Raw genomic sequence first — 22,262 nt, 5'->3', positions numbered from 1 at the left:
AATGTGTAAAAGTATGTTCTAATGAGAATCCCACTTCTTTTAATACATTTGGTTTGAGTAGAACATCTCAAAAGCTTAAGGTTGCAAATAACTCAGTCAAGCATGAAAATAATGCTTGCTCAGAGCATTTAAATTCCATTCTTGGAAGACCAGGTTAGTTCAAATACGTTCCAATATACATCGTGAGGGAAGGTAAAACTCATCCCGATCCTAAGAAACCATAAAGTACATCAGATGGGAGAGCCAAGAAAGGTGCGTCAAGAAAAAAATCAAGAGGAGAACAATGGAACCTCATGCTGTACTCGATGAGGCAAAAGTGCCACTATTTCACATCCTAAAAGACACTCTTGAAACTGTCTTGGGATGCTTGAGAACCTCCAATGCAACTATCCCACCGACTCCTCAAGGAATCTACAATCTCATATCCGTGACAAAATCTGTGTCCTCCGTCAACTTTCCCCAATGACCTGTCTGCAATGACACCTCCAGGTGTCTACGATCTCCTACCATATCTGTGACACAATCTATTTGTCCTCCATCAACTTCCAAAACGACCTGTCTGCCGTATCTGTGACAAAATCTGTGTCCTGAAATAATTACTTGTGTGCACTGATAGACGAGTGAAACTCGTTTACAGATGGTGCGATTCCTGGGCATAATCTTCCACTGCAGGAGAGTTGGCTACAGCAAGCAACCTCCAACTGCTATTTTCACATGGTATAAGAGCCTCGGTCCCAAAAGAGAGGACGCTTTTGCATGAAAGAAAGGTAACCTCAATTCAAGAAGTGCAAAAATCCAAGATTGATTCCAACATCTTAAGGACAGGTACCTCTGCCAGAAGGAACGCCTAAGATAATCTCCCATAAAGAACCATCAGCACAAGGAACCAGGGACGAATATGATGGAATGGGAGTATGCAGTCACTGATCAGGGAGGGATCTCAGTATTGGTTCTAAGGCAAGATGGGCTCAAAATTTCCAGTCCAAGCACTATGCCTCAAATAGCGAGGACAGGCCATAGGTGAAACCCCATAAACCACCTACTCTAGCCGCCTAAACAGACTATCATGATTGGACATGTGATGTCCAAGATCTATGCAGCTGTATTGGATGCATCGGTCAGCCTATTCGCAGAGATCAGAGGGCTCAGAGTAGAGGCTCATGCCAGTTTCAAGCGAGACCATGGGACTATGGATCACATACTCACACTCAGGAGTGTCATTGAGGAGACCAAATCATTTGATCAGGAGATCATCTGGGCAGTCATGGCACTGTATGAGAGAGTCTCAAGCCGAGTTCGTACGGGCGCAGGTTGGACAGATGAGATCCTGAGTACCATAGGGGTCAAACAGGGTTGTCCCTTATCACCGACCCTATTTGGCTTCTACATCGATGAGCTTGAGACTTTCATGGGGACGTTCGGAGGGACCGGTTGCTCACTTGCCGGGATCATCATCAGGATTCTTCTTTATGTAGATGACATGGCACTCTTGTCATCCACACCCGAGGGGCTCCAGCGACACCTGGATGCACTGCACGCTTTTTGTTTATCCCATGATTTGGAGGTCAACCTTGGCAAGACCAAGGTCATGATCTTTAACACCTCTCGAGTGCAATGGAAGCAGTTTACTTTTACTTTGGGTGGGTCACCAGTTGAGATCATATCCTCATACACTTACTTGGGGGTCATCTTCTGCGGCCCGATCTTCATGATGAGACTAGCGATGCACGCCAGAGACTGAGCAAGAGGATACGCCTCACTGGCTCGGCTAGAGAGACAGTGCTTTACTCCCACTTCCAGGACCCTCGGACCAAGGCTCTTCTCCTCGACTCCTGGGTCCGGCCAGCCGGTATGTATGGCAACCCTTGTTGGGGGCCTGACATGTCAGAGATAGAATGGACACGCGTGGAGCGCTTGTAGACCCTCATGCTCTCACGGATGATCCAAGGGAAACCGTCTGTACCACATCATTCAAGCCGAGTATGGTGCTTCTCCACTCCAGCTAGATGCAGCCTTTCAGACCATCACATATCTAAGCGGGTTAGATCATATGGGGCACAGAGGTTGGCATGGTTGGCTCTCGATTCCTCCATGAGGTTGGCAGCAGAGGGAGACGAGCGATGCTGGTATGGACGGACTCACAGATGGTTTGTGAGACTAGGGTTCCACATCGATAGGATACCTCCTTTTCAGTACAGTTTAGATGCCCCTCCAGTACTCCCACCCACCATCCCGATTGGGCCACATACCAACTAGGTCATTCCAGAGGATCGCCTGCAGCTACACACCTTTAGGACCTGGTTGGAGCCGAGGGAGCTTCCAGTGAAGCTCAGTTTCTACAGAGATTACTATCTTCGCACTTTGGAGGAGGGATTCATCACACCACCGGGGTACACTGAGCTTCATATGCCTCACTCACTACGGATCTCCATCGGACAATTTCGGGTATCATCACACCGCCTCCGCATAGAGAGTGGCAGAGCAGAGGGGATTCCTAGGGAGCATCGGTTATGCATATTGTGCGACTGTCAGAAGGCTGAGTCGAAGAAGCATTTTATTTTCAGGTGCCCAGTGTACTACGAGATCTGAAGTCACTACCACTGCCTCTTCAGAGACGGCTCCAGACTCCTTTCCAGATTCCTCGCCTACCCAGATCAGAGATGCCTCGTGGCCTTCATTCACGAGGGAGTCCGACATAGAAAGTACTTACTCAGGCGACAGGGCTTGGCCACATCATCAGACACCTCTCAGAGCAAGATCACAGAGTTCTTCCCATCGAGTGTCATTGATCGTCCAGTCTCTAGCCGTCGACGTGAAAGAGACCCTGACTCAACGATCGCAGCACGACACACGAGACATCAAGGGAACACACAGATCACTCTGGGGGACCTCCCGTCATTGTTTAGACCCGAGATACGTCCCACGAGAGTCACGATGGCTCTGGTCCTAGGTCGAGCCTCATCCAGGAGACCGAGACGCATGGCACCCCTTGACGAGCACCAGCGTCCCATCACCGGCTATGCACCCGCCAGGGGGACATGACATACGGAGGATTCCGCTCCGCTCCAGTCCTTTTTCTTTTTATTGTTACATCCACATGTATTTGATTATGTATGATCAGACTTAGGATTCAGCACGGGTGATGATGCTCGTTTCCGAAGACTCTAATAAAATTTCTTTCTTTCTTTCTCCTTGAATATCTCCCGCCTCATACGGCGCCTACAAGACTTGGGTTATGACCAAGAGATCATTTGGGCTGTCATGGCACTTTACAAGAGAGTTTCTGGCAAAGTTCGGGCAGGATCCGAGTGGACAAACGCGATCATGAGCACCATCGGGGTCAAACAAGGGTGTCCTTTGTCGCCTACCTTGTTTAGCCTCTACATTCACGAGCTTGGGACATTGATGCAGACACAAGGGGGTGTAGGTTGCTCTCTTGCGGGCATGCTGATCCAGATTTTGCTCTATGCAAATGACGTGGCTCTCTTGTCTTCCTCAGCAGAGGGGCTTCAGAGACACCTAGACGTACTACAGTCGTTTTGTGAGTCTCATGATTTGAATGTCAACCTGGATAAAACCAAGGTCATGATCTTCAATACATCTCGAGGCATCATGCGTCAGGAGCAGTTCACATTTGCAAGGTCATCTATTGAGATAGTTTCATCATACACTTATCTTGGGGTTATCTTCTTCGGACCCAGCTTCACTATGAGACCCACGATGCAGGCACACTTAAGTAGAGGATATGCTTCATTGGCCAGACTAGAGAGGCAGTGCTTCCGCTCGCACTTTCACGATCCACGCACCAAGGGGTTGCTTTTTGACTCCTTGGCTTGCCCAGCGGGGATGTACAGCAGCCCTTGTTGGGGGCCAGACTTGTCGGATACAGAGTGGGCCTGTGTGGAGCGGCTATGGGTTCCCATGTTATCACGGACGATTTGTGGTAAGTCATCCGTTCCTCACCAGATCATTCAAGCTGAGTTTGGGTCACCCCCTTTACAGCTAGATGCTGCATTTCAGGTCATCACATATCTATACGGAGTTAGGGAATGTGGGGATTATGTTGGAATGGTCACCTCCCCATCTGTAAGCCCCCATATGAGGAGAGCATGGGGGAGGGAGACCTAGGGCAGAAGATGCCCAGAGAAGAGATGGCTGCCACATGGACAGCAGCAAGGCTGTCATGTGGGCAGCACTGCTCAAGACATACCTGGACATGGCCCCACTGTATGAATCAGTACGGACTGCTGCAGGGCAGTGTACAGCAGGTGGCGGGGCAGCACAAGAGCCTGCCAGAGGCACAAAAGGTGGCGGGACAGGCCAGGACATGTACGGACAGGTACGCCCCCTATACAGGAGCATGGCGGGTGTCTACAGCAAGGGACACAACCTGCAAGCAGAGCTGGCACATGGCGCAGCATAGCAGGAGCAGAGGCGTGCCTTGTGGGCAGGATTGCGACCTGCAGAAGGGCCTGGAAAAGGGCAGGACCTATGGGCTGGATCCTGCACTGGAAGGGGCCAGCAAAGGGCCCTAATGGGGCTGGTTGGGCTGAGCCAACCAGGTCGGTTGGGCCAGCCAACCAGGTCGGTCCAGTCGGCCCAGTTAGGGCTGGCTGGTCGGTCCATTTGAAAGGGGCTTTGTGCCCTATAAAAGGAGAGGCCCTGGGCCTCATAAATCATCCAACATTCAGCCAGAGCAGGAGCAGACAGGAGCAGCCAGAAGCCACCCCCTTGGGCCTCACACTCGGGGTGAAGGAGAGTGGAAGGTGAGCTGCAGACTGAGTTCCCTAGAGGCTGGACCTTGGCTGTCTTCTAGGGCAGCAAGGTGTTGTGATCATCACTTGGAGCAGCAATTCAGGGAGCAGCAGGAGCAGCAGAACAGCCACCTGTGGGTCTCTATCCAGGAGGATTCAAGTGGGCTGTAGAGCTGCAGACCTAGCTCAGAGTGCTGCCCACCTAGGCTGCTGCAAAGACAGCAAGGTGGAAGGGATCTAGACGGAAAGTCTACTTACGCTCGAGGTGGAGCACGCGGACTCGAGTCTAGAGATAGCCAGCAGATAGGAGAAGCACCTTGTGGTAAGATCAGAGGACCACACCATTGGTGGGACTCTGGATCTATCTCTTTTGTATTGTGTCCATAGCTTTGGACGGAAATATATTATTTTGGTGGTTTCTCTATCTGGCTGGTTCATTGTCTATTGATGAGTCTGCACATCTATTTTATGCCAATAAGTTAAGAAGTTTGTGATTCCACACCCCACACCACACTGTGTGAGCTCCTAAGCATTACTATCAGTCTTCCGCTGTGTGTACCCTCTATTGGGTCATTTCTAACATGGTATCAGAGCCCAAGTAGGAGGCTCACAGGTGTGGGAGCCTGAAGGCAGGGACCTTGCTGAAGGACGACCCTGATTCAGAAGCTCTTGGGAATCGACTTCCACGACTGGAGGATTGTGCCCTTGCGAGAAGAAGGGTGACTCAGGTTCAATCAAGTGCGTTCAGAGTTCTGGTCTACGGAAATTGAGTTTGGTTGACTTTGCTGTGTGGTATAAACAGCAAAGATGTCGACCTCTATAGCCTCTTCAGCCCCTGCTCTCCCTTCCTCCTTCCCCAGTTTGCTCTCATTCACTATCCCTAACTTTGGAGAGTCTCGGAAGCTAGACGGGACCAACTACCCGATCTGGAAAGTGAAGATCCGGAGTCACTTAGTGGCTCGGAAGTTGTGGAAGCTGACCACGGGAGTGGAGGCGAAGCCGGAGGACATAGTGGACAGGCAAGGGAAGATAGTCATGGCAATAGACAGAGAGGAGCTCGAAGCTTGGGAAGACAGAGATGCCCATGCCCTGGCATTAATCATAGGGACTACCGCGGACTCTGTTCTTCCACATATCCAGATGGCCGAGACGTAAGTGGAGGTGTGGGTCACTCTGAAGGATCTGTACGAGACGGACAACACCTCCCGGATTTTGCTTCTTCAACATCAACTCTACAATCTTGATATGGAAGAAGGAGATACGGTACATAGCCACTTGACGAAGGTCAAGGTGATAAGAGATCAGCTGCCAACAGTTGGTCAGAAGACAGACTCATGCCATTTGGCCTTGATGGTACTGAGGAGACTACCTCGGAGTTTCAAAAGCTTTGTTACGATTGTGACAACAGAACAGAGGACCAAACCTCTAACGTTTGAGGAGTTGGGTCCATTACTGCTACAGGAGGAAGCTCGAGAGAAGCTCTACAACGAGAGCAAAGACAACAAGGCGATGCTGGCAAAGGATTACACTCGCAAAGGAAAGGGCAAGCCTAACGATGGCAAGTCCAATAAAAACAACTCTGACGACGAGGAGACTTCGAAAAGGAAGCAGAAGAAGAAGTGCTTCTACTGTGATACGCCATGACATTTTGCAAAGGACTACAGAAAGAAAAAGGCGGATCGGAAAAAATAAAAAGGAGTTCGCCCCAGATTCAGAAGGAGAGGCCAAAGCAAATGTGGTAATCAAAGAGTTGTTCCTGATGACATCACCGAGTGTTACTGAGGTCAGATATGTTGACCAAGAAATCACAGTGAGGATGTCTGACATAGTCTATAGAGATGTGGGTCGACGACGAGTCAGATGCCTTTGTGAAGGTGAAGGACAGCATGGAGCGCTTGGTACCTTTCAGGTGTGTGGCTGTCGACACTGACACGAGGCTCGATTCCATGGAGGGCCCTGGGTTCTCATGGTCAGATGGATGTTGTACTTCAGAAGGGGACAGCAGTACAGGATTACACAGGCTCTTGGTGGGTGCCTCAATGAGGTACAGGGTTTGCTTTCAGGGCAAACACACAGGCAGTACAACAGTCTGGTATTACTTGATATTTTGCATTTGAGCCTTTATAGCATGCTATGGAGAGACTCTGCTCTTTATTTGTCTCAAGTGATACGATACTGGAAGGAATTGGCCTTCTTCGAAGGCAAAAGGGGAAGTATTGGTGCTTCTTCAAATCTCGGACGCAGATTGCTAGAAGGTGATGGAGAAAGAGTACTGAAGCTAGAAGAGTACCTGCTTGAGAACTCAGCGAGAGTTCATGGTCCAGGTTATCTGGAAATATTCATTGGTTGCAGACCTTGCCAAAGGAAGGACGGGTTGAAACAAACCCTAAGAGCATGGTGCCTGAAAGACTCCAGGTTGTTCACTCATTATGAGGGGGACAACTGGAAGATCGTGACGGCTGGATTGCTCGAGTTCGAAGGCGGGAACGGGACTGAAGGAGGCGGTGCCAGGAGGTGCTACCAAAGATGGACCTGTGTACCAGGATGGTGTGCGGAAGAGGAACCAGACCTGGTGGAGCAGGAGCCACTGGATGAAAAGTCAGGAAAGGATTTCGACATCGGAAAGTTCCAGAGGACTACGACCAGGGAGTTACTGGAGCATTTTCATCGACGTGTTGGCATTGGGCCTAGATAAGTCGGTGAGAGGGGGTGTTGGAATGGTCACCTCCCCATCTGTAAGCCCCCATATGAGGAGAGCATGGGGGAGGGAGACCTAGGGCAGAAGATGCCCAAAGAAGAGATGGCTGCCACATGGACAGCAGCAAGGCTGTCATGTGGGCAGCACTGCTCAAGACATACCTGGACATGGCCCCACTGTACGAATCAGTACGGACTGCTGCAGGGCAGTGTACAGCAGGTGGCAGGGCAGCACAAGAGCCTAGCAAAGGCACAAAAGGTGGCGGGACAGGCCAGGACCTGTACGGACAGGTACGGCCCCTATACAGCAGCATGGCGGGTGTCTACAGGCAGGGACACGACCTGCAAGCAGAGCTGGCACAAGGTATAGCAGGAGCAGAGGCGTGCCTTGTGGGCAGGATTGCGACCTGCAGAAGGGCCTGGAAAAGGGCGGCTAGATCCTGCACCGGAAGGGGCCAGCAAAGGGCCCTAATGGGGCTGGTTGGGCTGAGCCAACCAGGTCGGTTGGGCCAGCCAACCAGGTCCGCCCAGTTAGGGCTGGCTGGTCGGTCCATTTGAAAGGGGCTTTGTGCCCTATAAAAGGAGAGGCCCTGGGCCTCATAAATCATCCAACATTCAGCCAGAGCAGGAGCAGACAGGAGCAGCCAGAAGCCACTCCCTTGGAACTCACACTCGGGGTGAAGGAGAGTGGAAGGTGAGCTGCAGACTGAGTTCCCTAGAGACTGGACCTTGGCTGTCTTCTAGGGCAGCAAGGTGTTGTGATCATCACTTGGAGCAGCAATTCAGGGAGCAGCAGAACAGCCACCTGTGGGTCTCTATCCAGGAAGATTCAAGTGGGCTGTAGAGCTGCAGACCTAGCTCAGAGTGCTGCCCACCTAGGCTGCTGCAAAGACAGCAAGGTGGAAGGGATCTAGACGGAAAGTCTACTTACGCTCGAGGTGGAGCACGCAGGCTCGAGTCTAGAGATAGCCAGCAGATAGGAGAAGTACCTTGTGGTAAGATCAGAGGACCACACCATTGGTGGGACCCTAGATCTATCTCTTTTGTATTGTGTCCATAGCTTTGGACGGAAATATATTATTTTGGTGGTTTCTCTATCTGGCTGGTTCATTGTCTATTGATGAGTCTGCACATCTATTTTATGCACATAAGTTAAGAAGTTTGTGATTCCACACCCCACACCACACTGTGTGAGCTCCTGGGCATTACTATCAGTCTTCTGCTGTGTGTACCCTCTGTTGCGTCATTTCTAACAGATTATACCTCGGGGCATAGCAAGCTACCATGGATAGCTCTATCCTCTTCTATGGCACTTGCAGCAGGAGGAGACCAGAGGTGCTGGTGTGCATGTACAGAGAGATGGTTTGAGCGACTAGGGCTCCACATGGATAGACTACCTCCCTTCGAGTACAGCATGGATGCTCCGTTCTCTCCCCTCTTATCACACGAAGTCAACCAGGTTATCCGTGAGGATCTACTCCAACTACACACATTTTGGACCTGGTTGGGACCGAGTGAACTCCCAGTGAAGCTTCGCTTCTACAAAGATCACTTCTTACATATCACAGCGGAGGGTTTCATTGACCCACCAGGATACACGCAGATTCGCCTACCCCACTCGCTGAGCATCTCTCTTGGGCAATTCCAGGTCTCTTCACACAGACTTCGGATCGAAAGCGGTAGAGCAGAGCGACTCACCAGGGAGAGGCGTATATGCACATTGTGTGACATGTAGGAGATTGAGACAGAGGAGCATTTCATCTTCAAGTGTCCTGTGTACTATGAGATCCGAGGGCGTTTCCACTGCCTCTTCAGGGATAGTTACAGGATTTTGGCATGTTTCCTCTCCTACCCAGACCAGCAGTGTTTGGCAGGTTTCATTCATGAGGCACTTAGACACTGTGAGAGGATACTTTGAGCACGGAGACAGGAGCAGACTTCTTCCTCGGCTGATCCCTCTCAGAGCTGTATCACGGAGTTCTTTTAGCTAGATCACATGGACCCCACGAGACGAGGCCTCGACATGACCATGACCCAGAGCCTGTGACCTGACAGCTCAGACAGAGGGTCGACACATAGATCACACTTGGGAACATCCCCTCCTTATCGGAGCCCGACCGACGGGGGTCCCAGTAGCCTTGGTTAGACGCAGAGCTATGACCAGGAGTCGTGCCAGGACCGCACCTCTGAGTGGCCAACAGCACTCTATTGCCGACTTCATGCCTCCACTGCCTCATCCATCCTGATATCTTGTTGCTGCCGATGATGATGATCATATTGATGACGATGCTGAGACTAATATATAGTCGACCATCAACATGACTATGTTGTACTTAGGACTTAGTACTGCCATTCTGCATTTTTGCATTTTGCATTGGTATGGACGCTCGTTTAGTAGCTCCACTACCACAGCTTGTTGTATCAAGATTTTCACAGTCTCATAGACCCATCAGTCTTCTGAAGACTTTAATAAACTTTCTTTCAGCAAAGCGAGAGGTCTCGGGGGGGAAGTAGCAAACTGCAATAAACAAATCCCAGATATCCATGTGCGAATCCGGATCCAAAGAAACCTAGAGTGTGGATCTCTCTGCTCCACAGAGAGACAGAGAGAGAGAGAGAGAGAGAGAGAGAGAGAGACTAACCATATCTGATTTGTTTTGCAAAATCAACTTTTCCAATACCAAGTTCTTCCATCGAAACAAAAACCAACTTAGTGCAAGTATAAGTCCTACTGATCGAACCCTCCCAACCACTGGGAGTCCAAAACTCAGCCTTAGTAATGGTCCAGACACGTACAATCTGTAGTCACATGAGAAACAATGGTGAATAATAAATGTAAGATTACCTTCTTGGAAAATTGCTTGTGCTTATGCAACAAAATTGACCTCACTCTGGATCAACATGCTAGATAATAATTTGAATATTACGTGAGTTTGCCAATCTCCATTAAAAAAATATAAGAAGAGACTGAAGACCTAGGCACCTGAACATCTAAGAGACATCATGACAAAATATACGGGACACTTGTTATGCAGTAACAAAATCATTTGACCACAATGGAACAAAAAGAACATGAAACCTCCGCTGATACATAGACTGTTGCTTTTCTGAAAGTATTCCTTAGAAGTCTGCATACATTGAGCAGTCACATTCCTACTTTTATCTCGATCCTATTTGCCATAATAACATTCTGTTTTGCATTTATGTTATTTTACAAAATTATGGCCAACCATTACTCTCTTCGTTTCATGTACAATCACCGTTCTTTCTTCATTTCATGCTAATATTCTCATAGGTGAGAAAATACTGATTTATAGTGTTAGCATCTGCAGATACTCATGCAATATGCAAAGAAACTAGCAATCCAACTGTATCCAGAAGTTTATTCTTTGTGGGAGTTAAGGGTAGGGAAGAGGGAGATAGCACAGGAGGGAGCACAAGGCAGTGGATGAGTAAGATGGGAGACAAGAGGACACCTAAGCATATTACACCCTATTCTCCTGGTTGGGTAAGACCCAAGGGAGTGGGAGAACCCCTACCCAGCAAGATCACCAAAACGTAGAGGACTATGAGCAAAGACATATCTAAGGCAGCAAGAGACAATGAGAAGGAGAAAGCCACACAAGGAACCATAAATCAGCAGCACATATAATGTGTCATCATTCTTCCGTGCTTTACCTCAAGTGGCTTCATCCTCAAACTCAACTCCCATCTAAAGTGAACTCAAAAGCATAAGAACACTAATCTTCACATACTATGATTCCACTTGGATGTGGGGGCATACCACTCTGATGTGTAGGTCTGCCCCTTGGATGTATAAATCCACTCAGATGAATGGGTCCACTGCACCAATGTGTACATCCGCCAGTTCAATGTGTAGATTTGCCCTTCCAACAATGTGTCCATTGCCGCTGTAGTAGCCAGCCTTACTGTAGGTCTGCCCTTCTGACAATAATTGGTTGCCACTGTAGTAACACCCTTATTTTATTGTTCAGCTCAGCCACCACAAACAGCAGCCACACGCTGCCGCAGCACAAGACCACAGAGGCTGTTCTACCGCTGTACTCTCAAGCAACACGCTTGCACACACGTCAGTATGGTTGCTAAGCCACACAGCAAGGAACTAGGCCTGCCCATGCAGGGAAGCAGAAGAACAAGGCCTTCTTGACCATGTCAACAAGCCAACTAGCCATGTGGACAGCAATTCCCCTTACAAGGCGTGGGCAGATCTGCATCAGTCAGCCATCTAGATGGAGGGGAAGCAGTACATCAAAAGGTTCGCATCCCCATTTATTTCAAGATCAAGCCCAGCAGCAGCTCAAGCCCTTCAACCCAACAACAAAAGAGAGAGAGAGAGAGTGTGTGTGTGTGTGTGAGAAGTAACTGCTCAGTCCTTTCATTCCCTCTCTATTCTCCGTCTTGCTCTCTCTTCTGTGTGTGTGCGCTTGGGTGTGGGTGTGGGGTGTGAGGAGTTGAGCAGCTATGGCAATTCTGTCCCGTCTGCCCTTCTAGGTTATCGCCTTCTTTCTGTGGAGCCTTCATGAAGTGTTTAGCCTTTGCTGGAGCAAGTCTCCAATGCCGCGATCTGTAGGGATCCCTTGCAGCAGCTTTTCATCACAGCCTTTTTGCTTCGTTTTGGCTGCCAGCTGCTGTCCTTTCGCCTACCACCAGTTCATAGTCTACCTTGGTGACGACCTACAGACTCTCTTTCGCTCGTGACTGGTTTTCCGGCCTCTGCTAGCCTCCGATTTCTTTCACGCCCCTTTCCATCGCCTATTTTCTCTTGCTTTTGCTGCCCATGGTACCAGGCTCGCCTGAATCGTTGATATAGGGTTAATCCACGACATTATGACAATCTCACTTGCAAAATGTGGGTTGATGTCACCACAATGCAAATATCCTAAGTCAAAGTACAGTTGACCATTTATTTGATCATAATTAAAGAGTTTTCCATTTGTGTTAATTATGGTCATAGTTTTTTTTAATGGTCAAAGAATTCACTACGGTCAAAGATACTTGACTCTGGTCAAGTAAACCTGACTTCGGTCGGGGAGACTTGGTTTATTACCAAGAGGGTTAACTGCAGTTGACCAGAGAACCACAAAGCTGACTACGGTTAGAGAGTGTTGACTTCGGTCAACGAGACTTGGCATGCGCCAAGAGGGTTAACTACAATTAACCAAGATGTGCCAACTTCGGTTGGAGAGTTGTGCCAACTTCGGTTGGAGAGTTGTGCCAACTTTGGTTGGAGAGACTTGACTATAATTAAGGCGCCTCGACCCTTGGTCAAAGCCCCTTAATTATGATCAAGAGCGTTGACTTTGGTCAACTAGAGTGTAAATATATTTGTTATATTTGTTATGTGTGCACATGTGTTCAGTGGGGACGCCCACCGTGACTAGAATTAGTCCACACTGTGTTATTTGCATGCAAAGCGCTAACAATTAATGGGTACCATGGTGGTGCGCTTTAATTAATTGTTGCAAGTACTAGGAAGAGTGATTTTCCTAAGCGCAATGGAGCCTAACAAGAGTCTAGGAGGCAGTTCGCGTGACCAAGTGCTTCGAAGACTCCAGAGTTGCCCTTAGTGGCATGTAATTAGGAAAGTAATGTAGAACTTGACAAGTGGCCTGTTGCCAAGAAGGGGAGCCTAAGAGCTCATGTAATTTCATTCACGTTTGGATTTTGTATGAACAGCTTCCACGCTGAACTCTTGTATTCACTCTCTCTCAAGAAATAAAATACCTTCGGGGGGGTCCAGCCCGACATGTTGTCCTGGGCCCTAGTGTATCTGTTGAGAAAGGGAGAGAGGGAGAGCAAATGAGAGTATCTTTGCTGTCTTTTACGAGTAAGATTTCATTGGTATCAGAGCATAAAGCCTGCTCTTTTTCTGAAAAGAGCACGGTCCATTGGGAATGCACGTATGCAGATCACCGCTCAGCGAGATATCTTCCCGTGAAGTGAATCCTCCACACAGTTTTTGTCGACGCCCGACGGCACCGCTCCTGGATTCAAAGGTCTCTGATTGCAGGCTGACATGGCGTATTGACACATGGCAATACTAGACGACAGGTGACGTGGCACACACGTAAATGATGTGGCAGTCCATACTGGCAGACAGCTAGACAGCTGATGTGGCAGACTTGAGGTTAACCTAACCTAACTTTGGTTAGTGGACTGGTAAGAGGTCCAGTTAGATGACCCAACCAGACCAGTCTGGTCACTGTAACCAGACTGACCAATCCAGTTAGTCTAGTTGCAGACTAACCAAACCAGAACCAGTCAGTCTGGTTAGTGTAACCATAGTTACCCATCTGGTTACTGCCCCCAAAAAAAAACAAAGACAGTTGCAGAGACTGTTTCTGCTAGCAGTTTTCACTTATCTGAGAGAGTATTTACTGTCAGAAAAAGCAGAAATCAGAGATTTGCACAAAAAAAGAGATGCATGCCTTTGTGCTCAGAAAAAGGGAATCAGAAGCATACTCAGTGCTTGTTGCAGCAGCCAGAAAAGGGGCAATATAGTTGTTGATGCCTTGGCAACCTTGTGGGTATATGCCTTGAGTTGACAGCCCGGTACTGGCATAGATTGTGAATGCAAGACACCTCTCATTGAGGTAATTTTTCTCTTTGAAAAGCAAAGGTTGCGTGCATCAATTGCATACACAGTGTGTGTGAGAAACTTGCAGATCTCAGACGAGTTGTAAGAAAATGGCTCAATCACCTATCCAGTGGGATTCACAAGATAGGGATGGACATCCAAGACAAAGAAGTGTGCAACAAAATCAGCAAGAATTTGAGCAGATGGTACGCACTCGTATGCAAGAGATGGAAAATCTCAGAAGGGATCCAAAAGCTCAGCATTTGTTTCAAGTGGAAAATATGCCTAATGCAGCTTATGATATGCCAATGCCGAAGGCACACTCTCGTGTACAGCCAGAGAGAGAAAGATCTCATAGGGGACGGTCTCATAGTAGGAAGAGATCGAGGCATCATCACCGATCTCCAAGTCCTTCACCGTCTACCTCAAGCTCGACTTCTGTATCTTCTTCTTTATCAGATAAACCATCCAGAAAAAGAAGGAAACACAAGAAGTCTAGGAAGAGCAAGTCTTCCAGAGAGACCAAGGAATTCAAAGAGGGAGGTAAATCTGTCAAGTTTATGACCTATAATGGACAATATGGTCATACAGACAAAGCATTGCAGTTCATTAGGCAGTTTGATGCTGCATTCGGTACAGAAAAGTTTTCAGAATCCTCCAAGTTAAGAATGGTCAATTTGCACTTGACAGCGATAGCTAGTGCATGGTGGAGTGCACAGACCACAGATGGGTCAGCCCCAAAGAGGTGGAAGGACTTCAAGAAAGCCTTCTACCAGCAGTTTATGCCTAAATAGTTTAGAGATCATGTTCTTTAAGATTGGGACAGTTTGCATATGGATGCAGGAGATACAGTGAATGTGTACAACCAAAAGTTTTAGGATGCTTATTTGCAGGTTGCACCTTTCAAAAAGATCTCCGAAGGAACCCAAATGAGAAAGTACAGAGCAGGTCTCAGTGCAAGAATTCAAGCGGGCAAAGAACATTCAAGACCTTGTGCATTCAGCTTCAATAGCTAGTCTTGTGCTGTTACAAGATCCATCCACAGTACTATCCTTGCATGCAGGACATGTTGAAAGAAAGAAAACTGATTTTTTAAATCAGAAAGGAAAGAGTATCCCAAGGTTGAAAAGAAAGGGTTTCAGCCTCAGAAGCCATGAATTCCGCAGAGATGGGAAATGCTTTAAATGTGGGAAAGAGGGGCATATGGCTGCCCAGTGCCCTGAGAAGCCTTCGGGTTCTAAGGAGCAGAAAAAGCCACAAGTACCACCGAGGCCAATGGTGGGAGCAGTCCAAGATGTTTTGGGGAGTACCTCAGACCCAAAGGAAAAAGAGCTTTTGCTATCATGGGGAAAGAAAAGAGATTAGCAAGCATTAATCCTATTTGATCCAGGGTCTATAGACAATTTCATATCTTAGGGATAAAAACTAAAGAGCTAGGCAGAGCTCTTGATGCTGATCAAATGTTCCAAGGGAATCCAATGCAAGTTACTCCTTTGATTGGAAAGCTTCGTGTCCATGTGCAGAGCTATGTAGATCAGGAGGACTTCTTAATCTCTCCTCTCAAGCAGCATGATGTTGTACTTGGTACACCATGGTTCCATCGAAAGGAAGTAACAGTACAATACCCTAAGAGGGTGCTGAGTTTTATCCATAGGGGGAAAAACCAGCGTTTAGTTGCCAGGAATAAAGGGGAGACTATCCCCATTGTATCTGATGTTACATGTGGTAAAGCAATAAACTCTGCAATTTCGGCGTACATGGTTTTTGTAAAAGAAAAAGAGGATGATATGCATGCTGAAATGAATGATGCAGACAAAGATAAATTTCAAATTCTTGCAAACTTTAAAGATTGCTTTTCCGATGCTTTGCCAAGGGAGTTACCCCCAGAGAGACCAGAGGATCATCAGATAGAGTTAATGCCTAGTAGTGAGCCACCAAATAGACCACCTTATAGAGTCAGTGCGACTCAAAGAGAGGAGAGTATGGCTCAGGTGCAGGACTTGTTGTCCAAAGGGTTGATTCAGCCCAGCTCGTCTCCTTTTTGCTCACTAGTACTTCTAGTACATAAGAAAGATGGTTCTTTTCGAATGTGTATTGATTATCGTGCATTGAATAAGATGACCATCAAAAATAGATTTCCGATACCACGCATAAATAATGTGCTTGACCGGCTCAGAGGAGCAACAGTTTTCAGCAGGATAGACTTGAAGAGTGGCTATCATCAAGTTAGGATACAACCACTTCTTCATCTTCGCCATTTCTTCCCTTTCTTCCCAAAAATTTCTAGCGCTTGTTCTCCTCATCCCAGAGCTTCGTACTAGCGGATAGATGTTTTCTTTCAGAAGATCGGGCTTCAACGGAGTCCATCAGAGGCAAATATTTATCTTGACACAGAGGGGGATTTGCGGCTGGTATTGATTCTATATGTGGATGACCTCATCATTACAGGAGATCATACGAAGAAGATTGCTCAAGTCAAGAGACTTCGCATGGAGGAGTTCGAGATGACTGACTTAGGCATACCTCATTCTTTCTTAGGATTAAGGTGAAGCAGGGAAAGAGCTGTATCTTTATTTCACATGAGAAATATTGCAAGGAACTGCTCAAACGCTTTCAATGGAAAATTGCAAAGCAACAGTGACTCCCATGGAAACTGGTCTGAAGATGAGTGTGCGTGATCCATCTTAGCCGGTTGATTCATCATTGTATCGATGCATGGTAGGGAGTTTGCTTTACCTCACCAACACCAGACCGGATATTTCCTTCGCAGTTGGATTGCTCTGACAGTTCTCCGCCACACCCAAGAAGGCCCATCGGGACGCAGGTATGAGGGTGCTAAGGTACTTGAAGGGTACCTACACCTACAGCATCACTTTTACGAGAGGCATGAGTTGGGAGGTTTCTGCGATAGTGATTGGGCAGGTGATATTGATACCCGGAGATTAACCTCTAGATATTGTTTCTTACTCTCATCAGGAGCTGTGCCATGGCTGAGTAAGAAACAACCTATTGTCGCCCTTTCATCTACAGAGACCGAATACAAGGCTGCTTGTAAAGCAACATGCGAAGCATTGTGGCCCAGGTGGATCTTGGAGGACATGAATGTGGCCCAAGAAGATGCGACGGTGGTTATGTGCGACAACCAAAGTTGCATAGCGATCGCCAACAACCCCGTGTTTCACGCACGGACGAAGCACATGTTGGGATAAGTATGATCAAGGGCTTGCTCTATGGTGCATGTGTGCATCAAGGGGAGTCACATGTGTGTTTGTGTGTGTTGTAAAGGCACATCAAGTGCTATGATGTGTCTAGTGTGTGACCTAAGTGATGATGTAAGCCAAAGGCCCCCACATGGGAGGTTCCTTTGATTTAGGCCAGTCCCACTGATGTAGGGGGTGATTCCCACTGATGTAGGGGCTAATTGCCACTTATGTAGGGAAGGTACTACCTTCTTCCCCTTTCTATAAGAGAGAGTTCTCTCTCTCACAATCCATAATAGAGAACTACATTTTGGTTTCATTGTGCTCTCACTCCTCTTCCAAGATGCATCTATTCTATCCTACAGGATTCTACACTTGGTATCAGAGCTTTAGGTTCTAGATCTAGCCTAGCCTAGCATTAGATGCTCTCTCTAGCATAAACTACTAGTTTTCTCAAAGCTTCTTCATCATCTCCATTTTCCTCTTTCTTCCCCAAATTTTGTGAGAGCCTATTCTCTACCTACAAGCAACTATTCTCCAAGTCCTCTGAGCTATAGACTCCTCGTGTATGGGCAACCTTCCAGCTGCAAGCAATTAAAGAGATTTCCTCTGTACGCGCAACGCCAACACGAAGGCTGCTCGCCGATCTATCGCGTAATGCCGCCTCTGTGCTTACCCGTTTGCTGATTCCTCTGAGCCCGAGCTGGACCACACTGCAGGCAAGCTGCTGATAAAATCTGAGCCCGTTTGGTCAAGAATTGGAGGAGAAAACGCCAAAAAACCAGTCGATTTTCTCAAGCTTGGCTATGGCGACCTGGCGCAACATTGCGCTCTTCCTTGGTGGAGGACCTTCTCTGGTATAAGGTCTTTCTTCCTGCATAAAAATCCCCTTGAATAGAGCTATGAGCTATGAGAATTGCACCCTCCAATCTACTCTGATCTCTGTTGACAGAATTCTGCATATTTTGGTCAAAGGGTGTTGAGCAATCACCATAAGTTTGGGGCTTTCATTATTTACTGCAGACTTTCATTGCTTTGATCATACTTGAGTAGTCATGGAGCTCATAAGTGTCCTTATACTTTGCATTTAGAATGATGACTATGTGATTCTCTCTTGATGAGTACTTGAATTGTAAAGATGACTAAGCCCAAGCAAGTAGAGAAGTTGGATGGAACTAGTTTTCATACTTGGCAAACAAAAGCTAAGTTTATAGAGATATAGTATGTTGTGAATGGAAAGAAAAAGAAGTCTACAAAAGAAGAAGCTAATTGGTTGATCAAAGACAAGAAGGCTCTTGCTATCATTGCTTTGGGATTAAGTGGCTCATACATTCACCACACTGATGGCTTTGAAACTTCACATGAAGCTTGGGATCATCATCTCGCAGTATTTGGTGCACAAGGAAAATGCTTCAAATATATCTTGCTTATTAAGTTCCTTTACCTACACTTGGAAAAGGGAATGTGTTATTCCATGAAGAACAACAAAGAGAATCAAGCATTTCTTATGAAGGACTACTTCAACAACAAAGCAAATCTGGCTGAAGGAAGAACTCCATCAGCAAATGAAGAATCAAACTTTGAAAATAAAGACTATGCTTTTTAAGCACTTTGTCTTTTAAATTTTTGTTTATCATCACTTGGTCAAATTTTGAGGTTCTCTGCCTGGAGTAGTACTCCAAAAAGAATATCATATGTTTTGTAAATCGCCTCTGGTCACCATATGATGTAGACCATGTGATATGTGTTTTGTCTATCCCATTTCTGTGAACCTCACATCCTTAGGAACCCTTGCTAGCATGAGATTCTAGCCATAGATTTATCCTTGACCACCATGAGATGGCATGAGAAACTATGAGACTAGATGTATCCTTGACACTGCACGAGGCAAACCCTTGAGGGAGGGCATGTTGGGATAAGTATGATCAAGGGCTTGCTCTATGGTGCATGTGTGCATCAAGGGGAGTCACATGTGTGTTTGTGTGTGTTGTAAAGGCACATCAAGTGCTATGATGTGTCTAGTGTGTGACCTAAGTGATGATGTAAGCCAAAGGCCCCCACATGGGAGGTTCCTTTGATTTAGGCCAGTCCCACTGATGTAGGGGCTGATTCCCACTAATGTAGGGGCTGATTGCCACTTATGTAGGGAAGGTACTACCTTCTCCCCCTTTCTATAAGAGAGAGTTCTCTCTCTCACAATCCATAATAGAGAACTACATTTTGGTTTCATTGTGCTCTGACTCCTCTTCCAAGATGCATCTATTCTATCCTATGGGATTCTGCAGCACATTAAGGTGCGCTACCACTTTGTTCGTGAACTCATCAACGAAGAAGTCATAGAGTTGATGCACTGCTCGACTGACGACAACATCACGGATGTCTTCACAAAGGCGCTTCCCAAGGAGCAGATGGAACACCTCATTCAATGCATGGGGATCGGCCGATAGTTGTGTCATTGAGAGGAAGTGTTAGAAATGTCACTGCCCCACCTGTGAGCCCCCGATTTGAGGGGACAAGGGGGCAACAGACTATAGCGGGATAAGGGTTGAGAGTACCAAAATAATCGTTTGTGTATATCTCGCTTACAAAAGGAACCCCTCCAAGAATGTCAATATCATGTAAGTGCTACTGTAGGACCAAGTCAAAGAGCAAGGCATTAAGAGGACAACCTTGACGGACATAGTGGCCTAATGTCCAAGAAGAAGAGAGGGAATCAGACAATAGACAAGATTATGTGCCATCTTCATAGAGCCAGTAAACCACTCTCTGCATTTTGGGAACAAAGCCCAACCGAGCCATAACATCTGCAATACAATCCTAGCAAATGAAATTATTTTTCAATATCAAGCTGCATAACCTGAACATCTTGATTTGTGTATTTGGCATATTCAATGCCAATGTAAGCATTTGCAATATTATCCATAATTTTGCTTCGGGCACGAAACCATACTAGGTAGGGTGCAACCCACGGAAAAATAAAGTTGGTCTGCGAAATGCCAACATTTTAAACACCACGCGCATTAGTGTGATCGGGCGCCAGTCCGACAGACGTTCCCATAATTGCTTTTTTGGACTCAAAGGCAGCAATCCCTTTTTCTACGAGGAAGGCACAATGCCAGAAAGCCAGGCATCCTTGATTATGCGCAGCCAAAAAGGGCTGAACTCATCCCAAAATTCAATGAAAAACTCGACCGTGAGACCATCCTACCCCAGGGATTGCAAGCATCCCAAGCGAGTCAAAGCCTCTTTCCGCTCTTTTTCAGTACATGGCCACTCTAGTACATGAACACCCATGGAAGGAGAGTAATCTGCATCTATGCACTGGCGTACCAGAATCGCAATTGGCTCAATCCCTACCATCGGTGCCCAATATATCATGAAGGAGATATCTACCCCCAATAGCTTGACGCACTGCTGAAGTGTCCAGTAATGCAAGTGAGTGAGCACTAGCTCGGACGGTAAACCGATCAATCCTATTGCCAACCTTGAGCCTGACCTCTCCGAGCTTAACCCTAGCTGAAAATGAGCTGAAGCACCATAGGTGAGCCACAAATCCGTCCCCTACGGGCCCATTCGCTCGTCCATCATGCCAAACACATGGTCCTTCATCACGGCATCAAACATCGACGGTGTCCACTTCTCCACACCTGTGGAGGCAAACTGAAGACTCCAAAAAGGATGCGTGCGAGAGTTAACCACACTAATAGAACCCCCCTTTCGGGGTTGCAAGATCAATAATGTCACTATAGATGCATGGGATACGTATCTGGGATCTCAAGATAGTTCTACAGTTCCAGCCTCCTGAAATCTCTCAACAGAGGGAGCCCAAAGTGCAATCGCAGGAAGCTGGAATCTGAGAGGTTGATCCTCCTCCCCCTGCCACCTCCGAAGAGGCAGTGTCCTACAAAAGGGGGGAATTGGGCTGCTGAAGCAAGGAAGAGGCCGGGGAGGGGGCTCCACCTTGTCCTTGGCCAAAGACAAGTGGTGAACTTGCTGGCGAGGGGGAAGAGGCGGGGACGGGTGACAAAGGTGATAACAGCAAGGGAACGGGCCTGCCTTTCAGGAGCCCTCTGGAGCTGGCTTCTTTGCTGTACAGCCTCTACTTTGCTGAGTTCCGGAGCCCCTTTTCAGGCCCCTTGGTGATGAGCTTACAGGCCGTGGTGTACATCAATTGTCGTAGGATTTTCGTGGCTTCTTCTTCTTATGGGCAGTTTATTTTTGCTCATAGTCTAAGGACTTGTGCAAACTGAGAGCCCCTTCTTTTCTTTCCTTTTTTCTTTTCACCCCCCTTCCTCTCCGTGCATGGCGCAACTTTCTTGTTTGTTTTGGAGGAAGAGAATATTGGTGGCGACCCTTGGAATGGCGAGAGGGGCTCTATAGCAGCACCCTCGTATCCCCCCGTCGTTAAGGTTCTCCTTTCTCCAGCTGACAAGCAACACGTGAAGCAAGCAGTGTAGTCACTTAAGGACAAGACAGTAGTGGGCAGAATTGTTGGCCTCACGCCCACAAGAAGGCAAGTAACAGTTTGGATTTAGGCAAGCTAGAAGGGGACCACATTCAAGAGGTCATCATCCATGGAACATGTGTCCTCCTCCTCTAGTTGAGCTCCCTCGACACTACCATGGCACTTGTGGAGTGGAGCCCCATTCTCATTGGTCCTCAATTGGTGTACACCTTTCCCTGGTACCACAGGATCACAGCGGAGGACATGGATACTTAACTCACCACGTCCCCGACTTTTCAATGACGATACGATTCTCAAGGCTCCTGCAGGATTACAAGGCCATTCTTCCTTTTCACACCGTCCTTCATAACCTCTTTTTTTGTAGAAACGGTTGGCTGGCCTGTTTTGAGACCGCCACCGTTATGCTCATTGTATCAGTTATCTTTAGTCTCATAGACCTTCTCCCGAAGACTTTAATAAACTCTTTCTTTCTTTCTTTCTTTCTATCCTTGGATACTATCAAGGAGCAATCAGATAAAACTGAAACTTGGTTTGTAACTCCTAGTTCC

The 22,262-nt window shown here is 47.3% G+C and overlaps 1 protein-coding gene across 2 annotated transcripts in view; it reads right to left on the bottom strand.

Moving 5' to 3' along the window:
• Positions 1-22,262, bottom strand: part of LOC147901975 (mechanosensitive ion channel protein 1, mitochondrial-like) — a 100,402-nt gene that overhangs the window by 55,593 nt on the left and 22,547 nt on the right. For both annotated transcript variants that reach the window (XM_087375256.1, XM_087375257.1), the window contains exon 5: positions 10,094-10,250. In XM_087375256.1, the coding sequence (XP_087231382.1) occupies positions 10,094-10,250 (157 nt within the window). The remainder of the gene's footprint in view (positions 1-10,093; positions 10,251-22,262) is intronic.

The sequence above is a fragment of the Dipteris shenzhenensis genome, chromosome 5 (genome assembly GCF_047967505.1).
Source record: "Dipteris shenzhenensis isolate YYH24624 ecotype China chromosome 5, Dip_SZ_1.0, whole genome shotgun sequence".
Lineage (NCBI taxonomy): Eukaryota > Viridiplantae > Streptophyta > Polypodiopsida > Gleicheniales > Dipteridaceae > Dipteris > Dipteris shenzhenensis.
This window is presented reverse-complemented; position numbering and strand designations above follow the sequence as displayed.